We start from the raw sequence: 22,799 nt of genomic DNA, 5'->3' as shown, positions 1-22,799 counted from the left end.
TGCAAGAACATTTTCCTTATATTTTATATGTTACAAAGATTACAGTATTTTTGGTGTTATTTGAGTGTAATAAGAATAGGGATTCCTTTACTGACGCAGTACTGCTAGTGAAAAATTTGTTTTCCTCTCAGTTGCTTTCACACATAATATTGCAGCAGAACTGAGATCATTCTTATCTGGTAGTTCACAACAGGCTTAATTTGTAGTGGTTTGCCAAATTAAGTACAAGACACTTAAAATGTTGCTGCAGCTTTTATTTCCAAAAGAAGCCACTTGTCCAATCAGCTGGAGCTCATATGCAGTCCCACATGGTTTGTCACAGAAGCAACATTCTTTGAAATAAGAGCTGCAGCAAACAGATGAAGCATCTCAGATGTCCCATGCTCTGAATATCCCCAGTTACTTCACAAACTGTTACTCTTGCAGTAGGGGGCAAAGAACCATATCTTGTGAAATATGCAGGTTCTACTGCATTTTATCAACTCAGTCTCTCCAGTATACCAATAGTTAAACTGGCCACAAGTTGCCACAAGTCTGCCATAGCCTTTGAACTCCAGAATGTTCTCACAATATCTTTATTCATTCCGTTTCTGATTGAACCAAGATGATAAAGAACTGAAACTCGATGACTATTTAACCTGTGTTCCTGGTCAGAGAAAAAACTTATCGATCCCTCTGCAGAGCGCTCACAACATAGGTCATTGTGGCCATTCAGAGAACTAAGCCAAGAACCAGAAGACCTTTTGCTGAACACAATGCCTCTTACATAAATTCTGAAACGAAAATGTTGTTCCAAAGTATAACTAAATCCTTGGCCTTCCAAAATTACATGCTACGAGCAACAATAGATGCCTTCACAGCTGATATAAATGCCTACCACATGGTAACTATTACTTCCAATACTGCCCCATGGGACTTTTTTGGTCTGGTACAATATAGATATATGTGATTTGATATTGAAGGCATAGCAGGAGATGGGATGCAGCCCCTGCTAGACCCCTGTGGGACTGGCAGCACCAGCAGAAAACTCACCTGGTGGGGTCTGGACAAGCTGTGCTTCCCTAGCGTGCCAAAGAACAGGTCCAGGGGAAAACTCACCCAATGCGGTCCGGATGAACTGTGCTTCACTGGCATGCCAGAGAAGAGGTTTGGAGTAAAACTCACTCAGAAGGGTCTGGGTGAGCTGTGATTTCGCCAGCATGCCAGAGAAGAGACCTGGGTAAAAACTGGAGTGGCGCACTGTCTCTGGGGTCAGGGAAGCACGCACCCTTGGGAGCTGGCATCGACTGGCCTGGGAGGAAGCCTGAGCTCTTTAAAAGTAGATGCCAAGAGAAGAGCAGCATTCAGCATCTCTGGGAAAAAAAGCAGTCCAGCAGGACCAGGAAGAAGACCAACAGCACTGGAGACCCAGCCAGCCAAACCCTCGAGGGATGCTGTGATCCAGCAACCACGAGTGAACAACCAATCCAACATGCCCAGTGAGATAAGTGACGCCAGATGGCAAGGTAGTAGTGGGTGGCCCCACAAGCCGGGGAGCAGGGGACACACAGAGTGAGTTCCCCAGGAAAAGGGCAGCCTAGAAATTTCTTCTTTAGAGCATTTGAGAGTACATAACCACAGGCAAGGTGGGTGACAGCCTGTTCTTTTTTTTTAATTTAGTACTTCCAGCCTAGGGAGAGACAGCTGGGGAAAAGAGGATCCCCTGTGCTGTTGAGTTACAGTCAACTGGGTCCTAATCAGTACACCTGGACCCTATAAAGCCATTTAGTCTCAGAGTCATGAGGACAGGCAGGGAGAGATTTCACCATGCAAGACCAGCCAACCCAAGGAGAACCACCAAAGGTAGAGCCTCACGATAAAGGAGTTGGAGGCTGCAATAAGGAGAGTGCTAGAAAAGAAAGAAAGAAGGCAATCACAGACTAGACTGGAATATCTGAGCCTGAAAAAAGCGGCTTATCTGGAGAAGATGGAGACCAACTTGTTGTGGGGCACGTAACTGAACTGAGTCAGGGAAGAATTGAGGTCCAGTGACTCCCACTCTCCATCAACAGAGAATTATGACTGGTCGCCTGAGAGGAAAGGAGCAGGGTGTAGCGGTGGCAGAAACCTGAGGCAGACCAGCCCCTTGTCAGGCATACCAGCTCCCAAGATACCAGCTCTCCTCCCAAAGATTATCATAACATCAAGACATGCCAGGAAAGAGGGAAGGAAGACAAGGCAGAGGTCCCAGTTATCATAACTTGATAAAGGGAGGCAAGGGGACCCACATGCCCACAGAAGGCAACAAAAAGGGTAATGAACTTTGTTCTGAAAATTACTCTCTCTCCAAACAGCAGTTATTCTACTGAGCAACATATATATATCTGCAACTGTTGCAATTTATTGTCTATTCCTCTGAAGAAATCAAATCTCTATAGAATAGCATTTCCTTCTGTAAGTAGGTCTGCATAACCACTGCCATGTGTATCCTATATAACTAGCTTACATGACTAATTATTGTTCAGCTGACTTTAAAATATCCAATAAATATTGTTGGGTGGATTTTCATTTTATGAAGCCAGAAGACAGATTTTCTCCCCTTCTATGCATCATGGAAAGGAGCAGGAAAATAGGTAAATGATACAAACTCTCCTGCCTTCAGAACCTTCAGAAGTGCTTTTTCATGGCTGCTATGAGACACTACAACAACGTGACTCAAGGAGGTTCAGGTTGGCAAAGGAGTCAGGGTGAGCCAAGGAGTAACTGCCTTAAACAGCCTGATTCTTGGACAACCCATGAAGTTTCCCAGAAGAAATCCATAATAGCTCTAACCATATGTTAAAAAGTCTTAAACCTGCTCTGTGTTGCACCCCACTGCAGTGCTCCACAGAGGTATTTCACAGACAAAAATACTGTGCTGCTCCAACCACCCCACTCTTTCCCTGACTGTATGCTTTCCAAAGCAAAAGCAAGGTGAGGAACTAGAATCAGCTATAAAAATAATGTCATCCGTTCATCAGCAAGTGAGAGTGAATCATGTAGTTTGTTTCTAATCCCCACATAGCCAGGCATTAAAACACAGCATAAAACAGTCTTAATGGAACCCAGGATTTGGCCTAATGTCTTTGCTTTAAAGACATACAATTACAGTTGAATTCCAAAAATGTTCCACTATAGCTATGGAGGAAATCCAGTTTGATCTGAATGTCACCATCCTATACAATAAGTAGAACAATTGTTTACCAGCTAAAGAGAGTAAGATGATGAATGTGAAAGTTTAAAAGGTACATACAGGGCCATACTGCCATCCAAGTTCAATTTTATTCATGACCCAGAGTTCATGGATGTTTTCTGCTAATTTTTCTCTAATTCTTTCCAGGTGAGGAGGTAATACAATCTAAAGAGGTAAAAAAAGAGACGTGATCAAATAAATTGCACTACTATACCATCCAGATATGTACTTTCACAACCAACTTTATTAGTATAGATAATTAGAATAAAAAAGTTAGGCATAATGAGGATCATATATTTTTTTACTGATGAAACTAAATCAAAAGTTCTTTGCATTTTAATCTTTACACTTTTGAAAGGGTAAACGGGGAAAAGAAATAGCCTTAATTGTATTGATACTTATATATTTTTATGAAATATATAAATAATTTGTTTTCTTCCAAAGATGACAGACCCAGCTCTCTCCAGAATCACTTAGGTTTTGATGCTCTGGTGAAGGTTGATGTTTTATTTTTCAGTGAATTGGATAAGGTATAGTAGTTGAGAAATTCAGAAGTATAAAGTCTCAACAGCCTACATGCTACAAAAACACTTCTTTATTTTTATCATCTTCCTACAACTAACATTTGGAGGACCATACCAAGGTCAGAGCAGGACTGGAAACATCGCTATGAATTTCAACCAGAATAAAAACAACCACTTTAATAGTAAAAAACAACATTAAAACAATTTTGTTTTGTAGTTACTGGAAGATCTTGAAACACATTTTTATGCAGGGTCAGAAAAGTTTCTAAATTATTTCTTAAGGAAAAATAAAGCTGTAAAAGAAGCAAATTATTAATGCAAGTTTTATTTATATCATTTGCTGTCAAGAGCAAGAGTAATTCTGTTCTTAGTTATCTTAAAATCCCAGTAAAGAAAGACTACTGGACTTGTTTCACTCAGTGCATCTACATGTACTATTAATGTGCATGAATAAACTCCAGCACTGTTTGCACCGGACCTTATTGCTTCCAGGCACAGCCCCAGCCTGAGGCTGCTCCACCCTAGCTAAACATGCTGTGAAGGGTCTGGCTGGCATGAGAATAATACAGTGTGGGGCTAGCTGGCAGACACGTTAGCACCCTCATCCCCCAGCCAGCACTGGTCACAGTCTACACTTGCATTTTGGCAGTCAATAACTCCGCCACAGGAAAGTATTTGTCCCAGATAGTACTATCTGTTGCAGTAGAACTTAAATTACTACAACTCAAAGATGGGAGTGGGCCAGGGAGGTTATACAGATTGCGCCACGGCACATCTGACTGATTAAAGTTCAAGCAAAGCTTTATTGGCTATACACGCACACAGCAAAGCAACAATGGGCACCTATACACATGATGAACCCCTCTCCAGTGCATGCTAATTAGCATGCAAAACAGGTATTTGAGCCAATCTGGGGGTCATCTAGAAGATTCTGGGAGTTCTGTCTACTTATGTTAAGTAGCTGCAATGTATTTTCCTCTATACAATCCCTTCCTTGGCAGCTAGGAGACACCTCTCTGTTGCTGTCAAGTCTATCCTATAGTGAAGTTAATTTGTTTACTACAGCCTAATAATACTGCATGTATAGACAGTGACACTTTACTATGGAGCACTGTGGGCCAGGGCTGTACTGCTACCCTGTGTGTCCACAAGTGGCAGATAGTGGAATGGCCCTCAGAGAAGAGTACCTGTGAAATAAGCAGAGGTAACTCTGACAAATTAGCAGCCATGGACTAAGCAGTGGCAGCACCACCGGGATGTGGTTAGGACAATAGATGGCAATGCTTTGCCTCCTGAAAAACCACATATATCCTTTGAAAGTGCTGTGACATGGCAAGTACAGGTCCCCACTAACATAAGCCTACCCAGTCCCCAGCCATGGGTCTACAAGTAATCAACAGCAGAGCATGCTGAAGAAGATGTTACAAGCTCAGTAGCTATGAAGGTGGATGAAGGCAAGAGAATGAGTTTTGTTGGTCTCATTGCCGTTGGATCAAGGTCCCATTCTGTCAAGAGCCATGTGGAAGCTGATGGGCAGCAGTGTTTCTACGACAAAAGAAGTCACACACAGGAATCTTCCATGAAAACAGCTTTGGAAAACTATTGTCCTTGACTGTGAAGGATTGTCAAAGAAACTGCAGGGCTAATTAGTCAAGTCCACAGTTAAGTGCATGTTTAGAAGTCCCTGCTGAGTCTAACATGGTCTCCAGCCTTTACATTTAAAACTCTACAGCAATAAAAAGTTCAATAATGACATAATGGCAACTGCTGAAATGCCACAACTAACTCAGACCTAGTTGACATGAAGTATGAAATAAAACAAGCATTTACCTGAAGGGGTGGAATGAACTGTACCAAACAGAATGTAGAAGGTAATAGTATATGAGCAACAAGTGACTAGGGCACCAGCCTGTGGCATCAACTTAGGAGGGACACAAGAATGGCAACCCATGCCCCTGCTGACCCAACTGCAGCAGCCAGCCCAGCCCCTGCTACCCAGAACACCAACCCTGGTTGTTACACCTTTACCAGAAGAAAAACCCACAAATTTAAGACAAGTTGCAAGCTTAATACATTTAAATCTAACAAAAATGCCTACAAAGTCTGCAATTGAGCAAGAATGCAAATGTTTAAATCTTTTACCTGACTAGTATCTACAGGAATTGGTGTGAAGGCTGCTTGTGACAGAGATATGGTTGGACCCAACAGGTCTCTTGTGCCATTGCGGTCTTGTTTGTATTCTCGGCTCTGTTCTACTTTCAGCTTCTCTTTTGGCAGAACAGCTTCAAAGCAAGGAGCATACCCTGGTGGAGGAAGGAATTTGAATTCTCCATGGCGGCCTCCAAGTAGGAAACGTACCCTATTAAGAACAGAAGCAATATATGCAATCACAACGGTAAAAATATATGGTTAGTCTTTTGTCATCAACAACAAACTAAATGTTGCATTACATTATTTCCTTTCAAATGTATCTTAACAATTAGCGCTGGAGTGTTGGGGGAAAGGGGGGTCAAAGGGACAGGGAATGCTTCACTATGCAAAACTAACCACATCTTTACTGAATGATTTTAGAGAGATGGGGGATGATCCCAAGGAATTAGACAATAACTTCTTAACATCCAGAAATGGACTACTATCCTGGAGAGAGAAAATATAATCAAATAAGCCCAACCCCAACTTTTGAAACCCCTGAATTCTAGGAGATTTGATAAAATTAAACCTAAAAGCTCAGTAAAATATTCTTTGCTCTCTCCAATAGCCTATGTATCCTTCCAGGACACAATAAAAGGAGCTTTCATTTACTGAGGCTATTTACTGAGGGTTTTCTAACATAACAAAAATGTGGAATAAGCCATGTTTATTCTAAGTTAAATAATGCAAGTCCCACGCACAGATGCTCATAAAACAATAATGACACAAAACTGAGAAATTAACTTCATATCAAGTTTTCTGGGAAGGGCAAAACTTAGCCAAATTCTAGAAAAACTAGAATATCTTTGATGTCATAGAATTTTATCTATTCTAGTTTTAATATGGCCTTCACTACTGTAATGGCTGAATACCTTTTAGAAGTGCATTTAACATTGGGTCTCAACTGCCCCAAAAATGTTGTTTTATCTGTACCTTAAAGGGAAATTATATGATTGGGGTACAATAATATACATCTATTTTATAAATTCTGTATCACGTTTATATTATCAAAGGAAGTTTGAAGTAGCCCATTTGACATTTGAAATGAAGGATGGTACATTTTCTGGAAGTTTTAATTCATATCAGTTTGTTCCATATTCTAGGAGTGCAAAAAGCTGGTCTCTTGCATAGATAGCCTTTATCTTTACAGTGGATAGTTACACTCTATGTAGGTAGTAGGCCCACTAAGAGCAGTCCTTACCTCAAAGTGCTAATATTATTTTCAATTTACAGTCTAAATCATTCATTTGTTTGATGGAGAGGACTGAAACCTTAAGTTTGATGTCATTCTATGGGATTTTGGTATAGTTAGCACACTGGGTAGTCCAGGATAGAAAGTAGTCCAGGATAAAAAGAGGCAGGCTACTGCATTTTGTACTAACTGAAATTTCCTGGGGACCCACACCTTTCTTTATATGCATTTAGGGCATTTTTACACATGCTGCAGCAGTTGAGATGGGGGTGCTCTTTAATTAGAGTATCTCTGAGAGCCACTCTAATTAAAGTGCCCAGAGCATCACAGGTATCAGAGTCCCTATGCTGAAAAATGGTTGTGGGCATCGAACATGCTTTAGTTAAAGCAACCCCACCACCAATTTGCAGTGTGGGGACACTGATACACATGATGCTGGAGTCTGCTGGATTGTGGTAATGACCATGTGCCAACAGACTTGATTAATTGAATAATTACTGCTCCGATGTGCCATAATTACAGTGCATCGGAGCAGCTTCACTACACATCTATAGGCGCCCTTCGAGAGCATTGCTATGGTAGAGTAAGAAGAAAATTCCAAGGCCAGACCAGCAACTACCAAAGTAAAAATTAACCTTAGATGACAGAGCATGATACTTGCAGATGTTATTATATGAAAATTCGGCATTAGCAAGAAATCCCAGACACTGCTAAACTGCAGATTAATTGACCAGTTGTAAGATGTGCATCTTCAATTAGTAAAGACTGGACTGAGGAAGATATATTATTTATTGGGCATGTGTTCACATTAGAGTTTTTTATTAAAGTAACGTTTATTTATTTAATTTATTTAAAGTAAAATTAAATTTGTTTCAAAGGTTGGTCAGACAACATATGGTACTAAGATGTACCGATGTCTAAAAAGGAGAGGAAAAGGTTTTCAAACCTTACACAACTGTAATATCTAAACATATTAGCATGCTGAAAAATAACAGACAGATTATTGGCTGAGGAGTCCCCTTGTTCTTTGTCCATAGAACAGGCAATGTGCCAAGAAGGCAGAGATCATTCAAAAAGGGAAATGAGTATGAAGGCATTAAGGGAATAATTCAATACGTTTACTGGAAATACAGGCTAAAGAAAACTGCAGTTGATGCTAACTTTATTCCTGCAGAGAAGCTGACAACTGGAAAGAAGAGCCCATCTATGTTGAAATTCTCAAACATTCCTTGAACTGGCTGACCATTAATCCGGAATGAGATGCTTGGGGCACTCAGATCCAAGCAGCAGCTGACCACATCATCAGTTTTTAGCAGATGCTGGTTGGGAGAATTTACTGTCCGGGCTACACAACCTATGGAAGAAAGGAGAAATATTCAGAACAATTAGAGAGACCCATATTGAAAAGGTAGTTTCACAAAAGCCAGAAAAAGATAAATATATGAGAGTGCATGGAGTTATAGACACCTGTACCAGAATGTGAAATCATTCATTTTAAGTTTTAGGAAGGTGCGGATGAAAACATAATAGGATCTATACAAACACTGGCAACGTGTAGGGGGTGCACCCCCTCAGCTTGGCAGTGAACCCCCACAAAAAGGCACCACTGGCAGCACCTGTGGGTGGTAGGTCTGTGTAAAGCTTCCCTGATTCAATTCGGCAGAGATTTGTCCCAATTCGGTGGTCAAATCGCTAAATCTGAATCAAATCAGAGGACCCTTTAATCTCACCGAATCAATTCGGAACCCTCCAAATCAATTTGGAGAGATTTGGACAGATTCAGAGATTCAGCTGTCTAGCTTTAAATGTTTTTTCTACATACCTCTAGGTAGCAAGGGCTCTGAATGCTGTGGTGCTCAGGCAGATGCAGTGTCCCACAGAAGCAAGGGGGGGCTCTCTAGAGCACTTGGCAGCAGACTGGAAGTGGACCAGAAGCACTCCCGGTCCACTGCCTGGTCCACTGGGAAGCATGCAGGGGGCCCCCCGCATTCCCCCCAGCTTAGTAACTTGTTCCTCCTGGGTCTGGGGGACCACCCAGGGTCCCCCCATGGCTGATCACTGGGCTGGGGGAGCACAGGAGGGCCCCCCAGCATGCTCCCTGGCAGACCCAGAAGTGGACTGGAAATAATTCTGGTCCTCTTACTTCTGGGTTTGCTGATGAGCACGCTGGAGAGCCCCCCATGCTTCTGTGGGATGCTCCATGTGCCCTGGCACAGCTGCGATCACAAGCAATGCTGCTACCTCAAGGTATGTAGAAAAAAAGTTTTTAAAGCTGTGCCTGTGTCCGAATTCCTGGTTAGATTCTTACCTGGGCTTTCTGTTAATATTCAGTCAGTGACTAGACTACTAGTATAAATTTCCAGTGCTGACTACCAAACAGTTTAGAAATACAGAGACCTCAAATGAACATTAAGACCTTCCCTTAATATTGCATACTGTTTAAATATTGTTTTAAAATTTCATCTTTTTCATTTAGGAACAAGTCTGAAATTTTGCTTTGACTTCTCTTTTAATGTACTTATCCATTTTTCTTTTCTTTCATTTCATGAGATGTCAGTATTCTTACATGTTTAATCACATAAAAATTATGAAAACATAGAAAAATGTATAAATTGGAAATCAACATGAACAATATTTTCCCATACTAAAGATTACATAGTTTTACTTTGAATCACTGTTTCCCTTGTGGGAACTTCAACACTAATGACATTTTATAAAAGATTTCAATTTTGAAGAAACCAGCATTTCTATTGAAAAAACATTGTTGACATTTTCAATCGCCTCTACTCCCTAATGACCCAGCAGCCCCCAGAGAACATTCACTGAAAGGACAGCTATCAAGAGGGCTGGTTTTACAAATGCATATTCTTTTATTTTTCTTTTTACTGGTTCCACAGAGAAATAAGCATTTTTATATATAAAGTTATCACATTTTATATAAAATTAGAAAATGATGTTTGGCTTAATCAACAAAATAATTATCAGTAATAAATATTATTCTGCTGTCACTAACCCCTATAATATATTGTGGAATGTAGCCTATCAAAATGTGCAAGAAGGGAAGGTTTCATTGTCCAAGGTGAGGGTAAACTTGTTTATTGCAGAGTGTTTTGAAAATACAGAACATTAAGTACAATATTAAAGGCCAAATCATCAGATCCTCTCACATGTTCTGGACTATGGTACTACTCCCTGATTCAAGGTGTCATAATCAAGCCTTATGTGCACAGTGTTAGTAGTAATAGAAATTAACAAGCACTTTCTCACCATACCTATTAGTGTTACTTTTCCCTGACTTTCATTAACCCTGAAAACGGTTATTCTCCTTTCCATTTATAGCATGGATTGCATTACATTTCATATACAATTTCTGATCCTTATGGAAAGCTATCTGCAGAAGAATGTGAAAGTAGGAAAAACACTGTTCTGACACTTAATTTATAATAGAAGATACAAGAAAAAAACCCATGAATGAAGTAAAGAACTTCTGAAATAGCTCCAAAAATTCTAAAATGAGTTAGCAGCGCTAAAGTGATGCTGTGGCTGTGATGGTGCATGAAGTATGTGAGAGGCAAGAGTTTTTGTGGGCAATATCTTTTACTGGAAAAACTGCATGGGTGGGATAGAACTGGATAAGCTTTCAGGTATAATAGTACCCTTCCTCAGGTCTAAAATGGGTCGTATGTTAAGGACAGAATATCTGTTGGTTTACTATGACAGCCATCTTTTATGTTTTTCAAGGCCTCTGTTTTTTCTACCTTTTCAAAAGGACAGATTAAAATGAATATAAACCTAATTAAAGATGGCCAATAAATATTACTTTTAGATTATAATATTCAGAATCTTATCTTTTCATAAAATATATCTTCCCCATACCTCAAAGAGATGGAAAATATTCCCTGAATTCCACCCCACACATGCTCAGGACACCATTAACTGCTACTAGCCGGTAAAGGTTAGATCACCCTACCACAGTTTTTAACTCCTATGGGAATGTACCAAAACCAGCCCCCAGATCCTGGAAGTCATGATCAGCTCTCCATAATTATACTTCTCTACTTTGCCCAGCAGAGAGTCTGGCCTTAAAAAACCAGATGGTTAGCGGTCATGACTTTTTGCAAACCATTACCTTTATTAATTGAAATTATGCAATACCTCCTTAAAAAGAACCCCAGTTAGCAGAAATAATGAACCACCAAAGAAAAACATTTCTTCAGTCCCTCCCCCTCCAAAGGACTTGAATTCAAGAGTGGGGTTCACTTCTGAATTCCCAGTTACAGAGTCCCATTGGAGCCATGTGTTGGCAGCATGGAGACAAATGACGGCTACTCTAATCCTGTGCCACTGCTGCCTACCTTGCTACCACTGGTGGGTCCAGTTCTGGCCTTGTGGCCTGGATGGGTTTGTCACCCTGTGTTTAGTAAAAATCAAGGGGTTGGGTTTTTTTGTTGTTTTTATTTTTGGAGAGACTTGGAGGCTCTGTTTTGTTTACAGAGTGTGAGGTTAAACACTTTCCGACAGGTTTACTAGTGGCTACATGTTTAAGGGATGGTATTGCTGGAGTTTTGGGGGGTTTTTTATACTGACATTCTGAATAATCTTTGGCCTTTGAGGAAAAAAACGTATTGTTTTCCCTTATTGTGACAAAGAGCAGCTTCAGTTAATGTATCTTTATTGAATAATTCATTGCACCACTCTGCTTTGTGATTAGCAGGGATCCTGGTTTTCTCCGATTTGAAAAAAATCCGCAATTTTCAGTTTAAAAAAAGTAACCCAAAATCCACATTTTTCCTTGATTAAAATGAAACACCACTGGGAAGGGCTGGTGATGGACAGAGCTCACCTACAGGTGCTGGAGCTGAAGCGCAAGAGCAGTGCATGGCACTGTCACACTGCTTTAAAGTACATACACTCCTCTCCCCCTCGCCTGGAGGGAAGGAGATCTCATTATTGGAGCCTCTCTGTTCAGATATTTATTTTTCTTGATCAGCTTGTGGTGGGCAAACAAAGTTCTTTCATCCCTTTTGTGGGAAAATACTCCTAAGACCCAGGGGAAAAGACTAAGCAAAAAACACTTCATGTAGCAAGAAGACATGAATAGACATGCCAGTCATTGCAATATTTTCTTCCCCCCACACTGGGTCACACTTATCAAAACAAAGTAGGAGAGGTGGCTTGATTACAGTGCATAAAAACCTTTCCTGGGCACCACAAGGGCTCTTCAGTGTAGTGAAAAAAAGCATAGCCAAGAGCCAGTGGCTGAAACCTGAATTAAAAATCAGGCCCATTTTTTTACAAAGTGATTAATCAGTGGAACAATATACTAAAGGAAGTGACAGATGTTTTATAATTACATTCTAGCAGGAGGGAGCAAGAAGAAAAAGTCCACCATGCCAAGATACAACTTCAGGAAGGAAAATGATACAAATATGAGGAAGTTAGAAATAAGTTAAAGGAGCAATCAGACATGTAAAAAGCCTGCAGGCAGCTTAGAAGCTGTTTGAAAATACCAGATTACAGACTCAGGAAAGTAGATCCCTCAAAAATGGCATCCTTCAAAAAATGGAAAGTGTGCTGAAATGAGGAAAACAGGAAAGCTCACCAACTCCAGCAGGTCAAATGTAAAAGCAAAAAACAGCTGGCCGAAAAAAAATTTGAGGAATATCTACCAAAAGATACTATAGTTAGTAATAAAAACTGCTTTTTTATTACTCTTATTGGAAGCTAGTGAGAGGACTGGAAGGACCATTTGATGACCAAGGTATAAAAGGTGCACTCAGGGATGATAAAACTGTATCAGAGAAGCTAAATAAATGCTTTGTGTTGGTGTTTACTGCAAAACACTGTGAAAATTCCCATGCCAGCTTAATCCTTTCTAGTAGATGGGTCTGAAGAGTAAACACTAACAAGTCACCTGGACTGGATGGCACTCACCCAATAGTTCTGAAGGAACTTAAAGGTGAAATTGCAGAACTGGTGGCAACAGTATGAAACCTATTGTTACGAACAGTCTCTATGCCAGAAGACTGGCAGTTTGCCAACATAACACCAATCTTCAAAAAGAGTGACAGAGATGATCCTGGAAACTACAGACCAGTGAATCGCATTTCCTTCTTTGGCAAGTTGGTAGAATCCATAATAAAGAATACAATCAGAAGTCACAGGGACGAATCTGTTCTGCTGGGAAAGGCTGATTTAGTTTTTGTTAAGGGAAATCCCGCTTCACAAAGCTGCTACATTTCTTTGAGGGTGTCAACAAGCAAATGGACAAGGGGGATCCCATAAACAAAATATACTTGGACTTTCAAAAAGATTTAGACAAGGTCCCTCACCAAAGGCTTTTTAAAAAACTGCTTTGCCACGGAACTGGAGGGAATGTTCTTCTGTGTATTGAGAGCTGGTTAAAAGACAGGAAGCAAAGGATAGGGCTAGATGTTCACTTTTCAAGATGGTTGGAGGTCAAAAGTGAAGTCCCTCAGGGATCTCTGCCAGCCCCTATTTTGTTCATTTTAATCAGTGACCTCAAAATGGGGATGCACAATGAAATCTCCAAGTTTGCATATGATAGCAATTTATTTCAGGCAGTCCCAAGCTGATGGGGGTTCTAGGAAGTAGTTGCAGCTATGGCCCTGACTCTGCATAGGGGCTGGAGCCCAAGCCACAAAACCCGCCTGCTCCACTCCTCTACCTTTGTACACAATTCTAAGATTAGGGGTTTTCCCTACATTAAATGGGGAAAAAGTTGTGTCAGAATCAAGGAAATATGGTATTATTATTACTATTTAGCATTTTTCTAGGATGCATTAGAAGACGAGTGAATTTGTTTTTCAATATTTAACACCTTGGGGTCATTTCAGGCCTGAAGAAAACTTGTTTTTATTTACTTTAGACCAATTGTGTCAAAGATACAGTGGCCCACAGGCCAGATATGACCCATAGAGCTGTTCCATCTGATCAGCCAAACTACCAGGTATCCATGGCATTTGGTGCTATGGCTGGTGATGAGTGGGACCTACTATGGAATCTAGGGCTGTATGACAGCCCTTGATGCATGCTGCAGCCCCTGGGCCACCACTTCTTGCATGCTACCACCACGCTAAATGGCTGCCTGACTCATATCTGTTTGCCCCAGTGTTACCACAGTGGCTGCACCCATGTCCCAGGTTGGATCCATCCTGCCAGGTGGTCACATGGTCTGGATCAGTCCAGAACCCAAGGTGACTTTGATACCCATGCTCTAGACAATACTAATAAAATTGCAAAGCTACAGAAATCTTGCTGAGATCTGAGATTTTGAATCCCCAACCAGACTGCTGGATCAAGGCACAAATACTGGCAACCTAAAGATCATCTGCTTATTTGTGCCCATGCCGTACAAAGAAACTGTGTAGACAGCAAACCCTAAATTGGCTTACTGAGTTCTGTCTCTCATTTACGACTCCAGAAAGGCATATTTTTTGGCAGAGGCCATAAAAATGATTTTATTTTATCTAGTACTAAGTCCCAATTCACAAGAGTAATTTTAAGTACAAGGCCTAATTTGGTTAGTTCATTGTGATCTTCATTCCTTTAAACAGCCCCTCAGATGTGTTCAAGTAAGATTTTAAGTAAATGATATAAACTTTACTATAATCATTATTGTGCCAAGAGAAGTCTCATTTTATATATATCAGCAAAGTGACTGCTACTAGCTCCCAGACTAGTTTAACCAACTAGTCTCCTAGAATTTTGATTAGGAAGCTATTTCTCGAATCACTAGAGTGAGAACAGTTTTCCTCCCTCCTGAACTTTCTTCAGATCCCCAAGCATTCAGCCACATTGCCTCCCAACTTCAGAAACCTTGATACATTCAAAATAAACTATTTAAGGGGTTAGATAAAAATATGTTTATCTCTGCTTCCATAATGGCATTGCATATATGTTGCCACTACTATTCCTAACCGAATTTATGACTCAGTGGGAACGTCTACACATGCCACTACGGCACTGTTGTTACTGCTCCGTCATTTAGTACTTCCTTTTGGACTCACCAAAGGCTGAGAATCCAGGTCTGGGAATGCAATAAGCCTCCCAAACAAGGAAGTTAACCCAAGTGTGAGGAATGAAGAATAACTGGACCATATGAACTGGAAGATAAAAAGGGGGGCAGAAACAGAGAATGGGGCTGCCCTCAGCTTCGGATGCAGTCTAGGTCAAGCAGCCATTGGGAGGGGCTGTGAGCAAGGCTTCCCTTTTGTTTGTTTCTGTTTTGTTTGCACAGAGATCGCTTCAAAGCCTCTGAAGGATAAGAGGTGAGGGTGGGGGGTGAAGCCTATCAGGCCAAACTAAGTTCCAACCTAGTCTAGTGGAGAATTAGAAATGTTAGCTCATTTTGTAAGCCTTCTTTGCACAGGTACAAAAAGCTTCATAACACAGAGGATGCATGTGAAGAAAGTCAGAGAATAGAATATAAAATGGACACTGTGTTGTTCATAGTCTTTCTTAAGCAAAGTGTTATGAAAAACATCTTTTCTTTCCATATAATTTGCTATTGCTTAGAACAGAGCTTTTGCCTAAGTGACAGCAAAACTGAGTAGTCCCAGTGTGCTGGAGCATATCCAGTGTTTCCCCTACCATTAGAACACAATGCCTCTTCAGTAGGAGCAGGAACTTTTATTTCAGAATAATTACATTCTAGGACAATGACATTTTTAAGATTGAATATCCAACAGTGTATGCCAGACTAGGGTCACCAGAATGACCTTAACACTCCTGAGGCACACATTCAATCTAAAGTCAACCTAAACTTAGGCAAATAAAATATTTATATCTTAAAAAGGAGCCAGAAACCATACCCTTTCCTATCAAGATTGATTCAGTGAACAGAACCCTGGAGAGCTACTCTTAAAATATATAAAACAAAAATTTCCTTGTTATATTTTCAAAGAAAGTCAGTATTCATCACAGACTGACAATGGATATGGTAGTACATTATACAAAGTTCCTGTTAGCCAGTTTTTCAAGCGTTTGCTAACATTTGCATTGAAATCAGCATTGCAAACATTAAAAAAAAATGCGTATAACCTAAATCTTTCATGTTGTTACAATATCATAAAGAAATTAGACATCCAGTGCTGTAAGAATTCTTGTCATTTCCACACCTTTGACGTTTTAAAGCATATCTGTTGGAAGAACAGCTAAAACAATGACAGCCTCTGGCTGAGACAAACTATGACTCCATCTATAGAATTTGTATTAAATTGTCTTATAGACGTTGTTTTTATTGAGCGTGGAATATGTTTTCAGATTAATGTACACTGCCATACATTTCATTGCTGCCGAACACCACTACCTTACTGGAAATGGCATTCTTACATCCCTGTACCCAGAAGATAAACATGTTTTACCTGACCACAGATGAAGACCATCAAATCCATAAGAATAGAGGTCATCGCCAACACCATTTCCACCCCATTCTGTGCCTCCTCCAGGGTATGGTGAATAGCCCTCAGTTGAAGCCCAGCCCACTCGTAGATGAGTTGCTTCTGCTGTTACAAAAGGCTCCACATGGTCAACCATAAGTTCATAGTACCATTTTCTGTACTGGGCAGAGCCTTCACTGATCCCAAGGAAGATGTTGGGTCTCATGCTTAAAACAAAAGAATCAGAATGAATTTCCATGAAAACTCATCTAAAAAATGTGTTAGTTACACACCTCTTTTTCTCAGTCTTGTTTACCAGTGACTGGAGGCTTGTTTTTTAATTGAAACAGAAGAACAAAACTTCCTAGGAAGTTCAACCAAAAGGTGTCAGCTTCAGTAATTAAACCAGTGCCAATGCTGAAATATCAACAATTAATTTGCTTTTTAAGTACAACTATCAGCAATAAAAAAAAACTTATGCTATTTACTATTTTATTACCCTACAACTATATTACAGAATGTTTACTAAAATACTGTGCTGTAAATTAGAGTTATAATTTAATAAATTTATTACAGCTTTAATGATTGGTCTTGAACTTGGAAATACGTAAAATTCAGTAAGTCTCGAGTCTACAAGCCATTCCTATACATTAGCATGTTTGAATTGCTAATGATTTAAAAGACTTTAAAAAAAAAAACATTTGTTAGTGAGAAGCATTACTCTCCTTGCTGTACAGGTATCTAAAATGAGGCACATAAGTCCATTTGTAGATTCATAAATTTTAAGACCAGAAAGGACCACCAAATCTGATCTCCGATAACAGAAATACCTAATATTTCTGTTATACCTAATATTTCTATCACCATACAATTACTTGTAGATCATGGTGAATCATAGCTTAATCTTCTCTTAGATAAACTAAACAGAATTCTTAAATTACAGTTTGAATCATTGTTACAGCTCTTTTCTGAATCTTCCAATTTGTCACCATTCTTTGAGATAAAAGTTCTTCAGTAATTATCTTATAAATGCAGCATATAGAAATAATACCTCTTCTGTTTACTTTCTTGGTATTGCTATATATTCAAGGATCATATTAAAACTTCAGTCGCACCATTAATTCTGGAAGTTCAGATTCAGTTGCATACCATTACCTCTAAATCCTTTTCAGCATTACTCCACTCCAGAGCAACAGTTCTGATTTTATAACCGTGACTCGTCTTTTGTTACTAGATAAATGACTTTCCAGTACAGAAATATTTTTGAATGCTGTATTTTATGCATCGTGATTTAAAACTTTACCCTCATTCCTGTACTAGACATATACCATTGCCATATGATACATGCCATTAGCATTTCAAAGACACCCTGAAGGCAAACATGAAGAGGTGCAACATTGACAACAACACTTGAGAGACCCTTGCTCAGGACCAGCCAAAATGGAGGAAGGCTCTTTGGGAGAGACCTCAACACTTTGAAACAGTTCTTTGACTGGCAGAAGAGGAAACGAGAAACAGGCAAAAAGAACATCAGAACATCCAACGCAGCAACACGGTGCCCATCCCTCCTGGAAACACCTGTCCTCAGTCTGATAAGACACGTGGATCTAGAATGGGCTACAGCCACTTGTGGACTCATTATTAAGATCCTTGGAAAATAATCTAACTCATTTGCAAGTGATCGCGCACCATCATGCCATTGCTAGGATTTCATGTCTTCCTGATGCATTTAAAGAATTACTTCTTTGAGTTCTTAACGATTTTTCTCATTGTTGATACTGTGATGGTTTGTTGTAATATTTTAGGTTTACATATGTCTGCATTATAATAATGTTGCATGCCCAGTTTCCACAACTAGCTTGTGCTCTGGGAAAGATTAAGTTAATTGGGCTTCTAGCTGAGCTGTAGAGATTTGTCTAAATTCTCCATTAATAGACAATGGGCCATCAAGCAACAAAGGGCTAACTGACCTGTGCTGACACACAAAGTGAACTCCAGAAAAGCACCTGAAGAGATTCCTTGCTGTTTCTGGAGCCAAAGAAGCCCTTGAAAAGACAGAACTTGACAGAAGGTCTTGAAAAGGGAGATGCCTAGAGATAAGGAAGCAGGGAGGTAGGCAGGAGGAGAGCAGCTTGAGATTTTAAAACAGTGATTCTCAACCAGTGTGCCATGCCACCCTGGGGTGCCTTGAGATCCTTTCAAGGGTGCTTGGGCATGCCACAAAATGCTAGCACTGTCAGGTTTGGAGACATGATTTACAAGATAAACCTAGAGATTTCAAACAGGACTCAATAGTGTTAAAAAATGTTGTGACCTTGTGGGCTCTTTGAATTCTTTGGAACAAAATTCTTTGCTCAATTATTTCTCTGTAGCCAAAAAAAAGGAGTGAAAACAAAGAGCCGGAATTTTCTGAAGGGTGCCTTAAGTCTAGTAATGCAGGTCTTAAGTCTAACAAGGTTAAGAATCACTGGGTTAGAAACAAGGCAGGTTCAAGGGAGGGTGCAGTGATGCAGTTGGATGACTACAGGACTAATGAAATAACACCTTTTGATTATTTTTGCCTAGTTTGTTCTGTTTTTTATACACAAGACATGATATAGCCAATTAATCCACATTCTAACAAAGTTATATCTGGTTTTGCTTTGATCATAGCCCCTATGCCCCTACAATATTAGTAAATCTGCTTCCCTCTTTTTAACTGGAAAAAATTATGTTGCATTATATATGATGCATATGTATCATACCATCTGCACCTCCCTTCCAAAATCCTAGATCTGACCATAGTTAGAGAGAGAAGAGCTAAGGCTGCTTTTGCCCCCGAATAGAGTTTACTTGGTCTTCAGGGCAGAATGACTCTGGTTATTGTATTTCTCTCAGGGAAAGCCACAGATAATGGGGGAGGGTAAAGGGAATAAAGGCCCATTCTAGAAGCTATGGCTTGACTGACTTTAGAGGACAGTCCACGTGACTATACAAGGCTGGGCATCCCAAGTAATTGCTGTCTTGAGGAACCCAAGGCAGATACTCTTCAAATTACTGTCAACATTCCTTAATTACCAAATTATGTTCATTCTATTAGCATCTCTAATATTATGCGTGCCAAGATTTTTTTGTTTTGTTTTTTTCATTTCCCTCTCAATCAGGTAAACCAAAGAAACCTTTTTGCATGATTGCAGAATTGTGTTTCCTGGGAACTCTAATTAAGAATTATTAACTAACTCCCACTTATCATTTATATTTCTCTCTAAATTTTTCTTTCCACTCTATGCCTATAGGATACTCCTAAGTAAACAAAGCGAGGAGAAGCACGGCTGAGTATAAAACATAATTTTTTTTACTTGAAAAGCCAGATTCTCTCCTGTTCCAAGATGCCTTTAGTGCAGAAGAGTCAGATGCAACAGGAAGCTGACTATGGCAGCCTAATTGCTAGAATGCCAACTAGTGGTCTTGAGTTCAGTTAGTGCAGTTTAGGATTGCCTTACCTTGTAACCTGGCTACGGTCCCTCTAGTAAATGATATAGATGAGAACATTTCATATAGTAGTTAGAAACCACATTATGCAAGTCAATGTATTGTCTTTAAAAAAAAAAAAGCAACTCATAATGGCAATTCTTATGCTGAGTTAAAAATATAGCAAGGTACTGAAATGCTACTGGATTTGCTCATATATATTTAGGAAATCATTGTTTTTGGCCTTTACCTGCTCACATGGTTGACAAGGCGTGTCTGTAGGAGAAGATCTCTTCCTGGTAGAAGGTTGTCACAGATTAAATGTTGGTTGGACCGCACAGCTACTCCATGGCATACACAGAGAGAGCACAAGACATCTAAAACCTATAAAAGAAATTCAGTTCTCTAGCAAGTTTTTCATATTACATTATTAGAAATCAGCAAATCTGCACATCAGCAAAAAGACTGATAGCTCATCTCTTTGCATGTGATGCAAACAGAGAAGCCCAAAAGAACAGTGAGTGATATCTATGTAAGAAAATACCCCTTTCCTTACTAAGAAGATATCTGCAACCCCTTTTCATGAAAGTTTAATTTTAAATATCAATATATTATTAAATAAATAATGATTTCATTTTGACTAGAAACATTGGGCTTCTCTTATTTACTTAAGTTGATCAATTATAGTTAAATTATCAGTACTATCTTGCATACCTTATGGTTTCTTCCATGTTTGTCAAGAAGGCATATAATTGATTTAATATGTCCTTCCTTAATAATGTTTAGAGCTTCCGGGCTTTCCACCAACACACAGTGCAAAACCTCTAGAATTCCTGAGAACATAACAAACAAAAATTGTTTATTGGTTTTATAGCATCTTAACTGCACATAGAAACTGCATTTACCTACAGTAAACTGTTTTTAGTATACTGTGAACAAAAGCAAAAAGAGATTTGTGTAGATATTATAGGTTCCTCACAGAATAAGTGGATTAAAGCAAAACTGGACAGGAAAACAGTGGACTTTGGTCCCTGAAGATGTGCTCAGTATTATGGTAAATGCTCAATCAAAAACAGCAGTCTGAAAAATTCCCTCTGATTGAAAATGACAAGAAGTTTTATGTAGCTACAATACATGGAATATGCTTATATATTTTTTGTCTTTTCTATCTTCTTACAAAAACAGATTCTCTGCAACATTTTTGGTCTCTTTTAAAAACTTGCAATTAACAAGGGACCAAAATTGGAATCCCAGCCCAAAGCTAAAGTACAGACTGATGTGAAATTCTCAGCAGAGCAGCATGCATCTTTGAGGGAACCTGCTAGCTCTCCAGGAGTAAGATGCACAGAAGCACTTCATTCTTTCTGCATATATCATTGCTAAGCAGGAACTGAACACTGACAATGTTCAATATTAACAAATACAGTCAGCATGAAATTAAGACACTTGAGGAATCACAGAACACTAAATCACCTGTAGACTACCAATTAAATGTAATTATCATCCCAATAAAGCAGCGGTTTTGCCATTAAGAACCATTTGATTTAAATCGGTTCCCTAGGATGGTGCATTAAGATAGGATCCCATGCATACTTAGTCCAGCCTCTGCTTCTTCTGGGGCCTCCAAATTTGGCAGAAACAAGCATCAGGGAGGCTGTTAATTGTCATCCGCTGCTGCTGTTGCTGCCACCATAACAAAAGTCACAGTACCAAGGGCAGGATTATTAAGCAGCTTTGATGTAGAGATGTGTCCTTCAGCCGCCTACCCCTCTTCCCTTGATTCCAACCCATGACACCAAGGACTCATTCTGATTCTTATTAAGTTGAGATCCACATTACTGATCTTCTGCTTCATGACACACTTCCTCTGAAAGAGGGGAAATGGTAATGTCATAGTAACTATTCTCGCTCTAGTGTAGAAGGAAGCATCAGCCAATACTTCCCTGCAAGATCAGCATGATTAGAGACATTAGGTTTTTTCTTGTTCTAAAATCACATGGAGTAAGGGAAGAAGGAACCAGTCATTAAGTCAGAACATATGGAAAGAGAAGTCACCACTGAACTTCCAATATCTCTGACAATCAGAAAGCAGAGCCCTATCATGTTTGGCATTAGAAAAGAAAATGAAAACAACCCTATGTTTTTACTTTTAGAAAGGGAAAAAACAGTTTGTGACCTCCTAGATACCAGAAGTGAAGATATATCATCTTCAGAGTGACCAGGAAGAAAGGGTCCTACCGATGCACCCATCATCAGTAAGGGCTCTTATCGCCACTCTTTAGCTGCTACATACCCACCTACCAAAGAACAGCAGAACACTTCACCAGCCCTGTACAGACCAGAGTATCTCACACATTCCCTATCTTATATGGTGTGCAATGAGCTTATCCAGCAATGAGTCAAATATACCACTACTTCATTTACCCTCTCAACATACTGTATTTATGCAAGATGATATGCACTCCTCCCCCTGCAAAAAAAAAAATTGCTGATAATTGGGGTGAGTGTCTTAAATGAGAAAACAAGTCTCTCAAAGAAGAGAAGCAGAAGGGCTCAATCACGCAAAACCTACACTGCCTGGCCTGCCTTCTCAACCCAGTGGGCAGCCAGCAGTGCCTGCTGAGTCAGCTGAGGGCCCACCAAGCTGGAGAAGAGGGGCCAAACAGTTCAGCTCCAGCCGGATGTGGCCCTCAGCTGATCCAGCAGGCACTGCTGGCTGAGCTGAACTGCTTGTCTGCTGTTCTCAAGCTAGGTGGGCAGCCAGCAGTCTGCCACATACTATAACTAGGAAGTTAACAGAGCAGCCACAGGTTTTTGCCCCTGCTATCCAC

At 39.9% G+C, this 22,799-nt stretch overlaps 1 protein-coding gene across 1 annotated transcript in view; it reads right to left on the bottom strand.

Annotated features, from left to right (window-relative positions):
* Positions 1–22,799, bottom strand: part of RYR2 (ryanodine receptor 2) — an 830,495-nt gene that overhangs the window by 369,053 nt on the left and 438,643 nt on the right. The window contains exons 16-21 of the mRNA XM_090044772.1: positions 20,683–20,801; positions 20,219–20,352; positions 16,504–16,745; positions 8,279–8,471; positions 5,878–6,094; positions 3,272–3,376 (exon numbers count right to left, since the gene is read on the bottom strand). Of these exons, the coding sequence (XP_089900898.1) occupies positions 3,272–3,376; positions 5,878–6,094; positions 8,279–8,471; positions 16,504–16,745; positions 20,219–20,352; positions 20,683–20,801 (1,010 nt within the window). The remainder of the gene's footprint in view (positions 1–3,271; positions 3,377–5,877; positions 6,095–8,278; positions 8,472–16,503; positions 16,746–20,218; positions 20,353–20,682; positions 20,802–22,799) is intronic.

The sequence above is a fragment of the Crocodylus siamensis genome, chromosome 1 (assembly GCF_052110815.1).
Source record: "Crocodylus siamensis isolate JL-2025a chromosome 1, ASM5211081v1, whole genome shotgun sequence".
Taxonomy (NCBI): Eukaryota; Metazoa; Chordata; order Crocodylia; family Crocodylidae; genus Crocodylus; species Crocodylus siamensis.
Note: the sequence above shows the minus strand (reverse complement) of the source record. Positions and strands in the feature narration are given on the sequence as shown.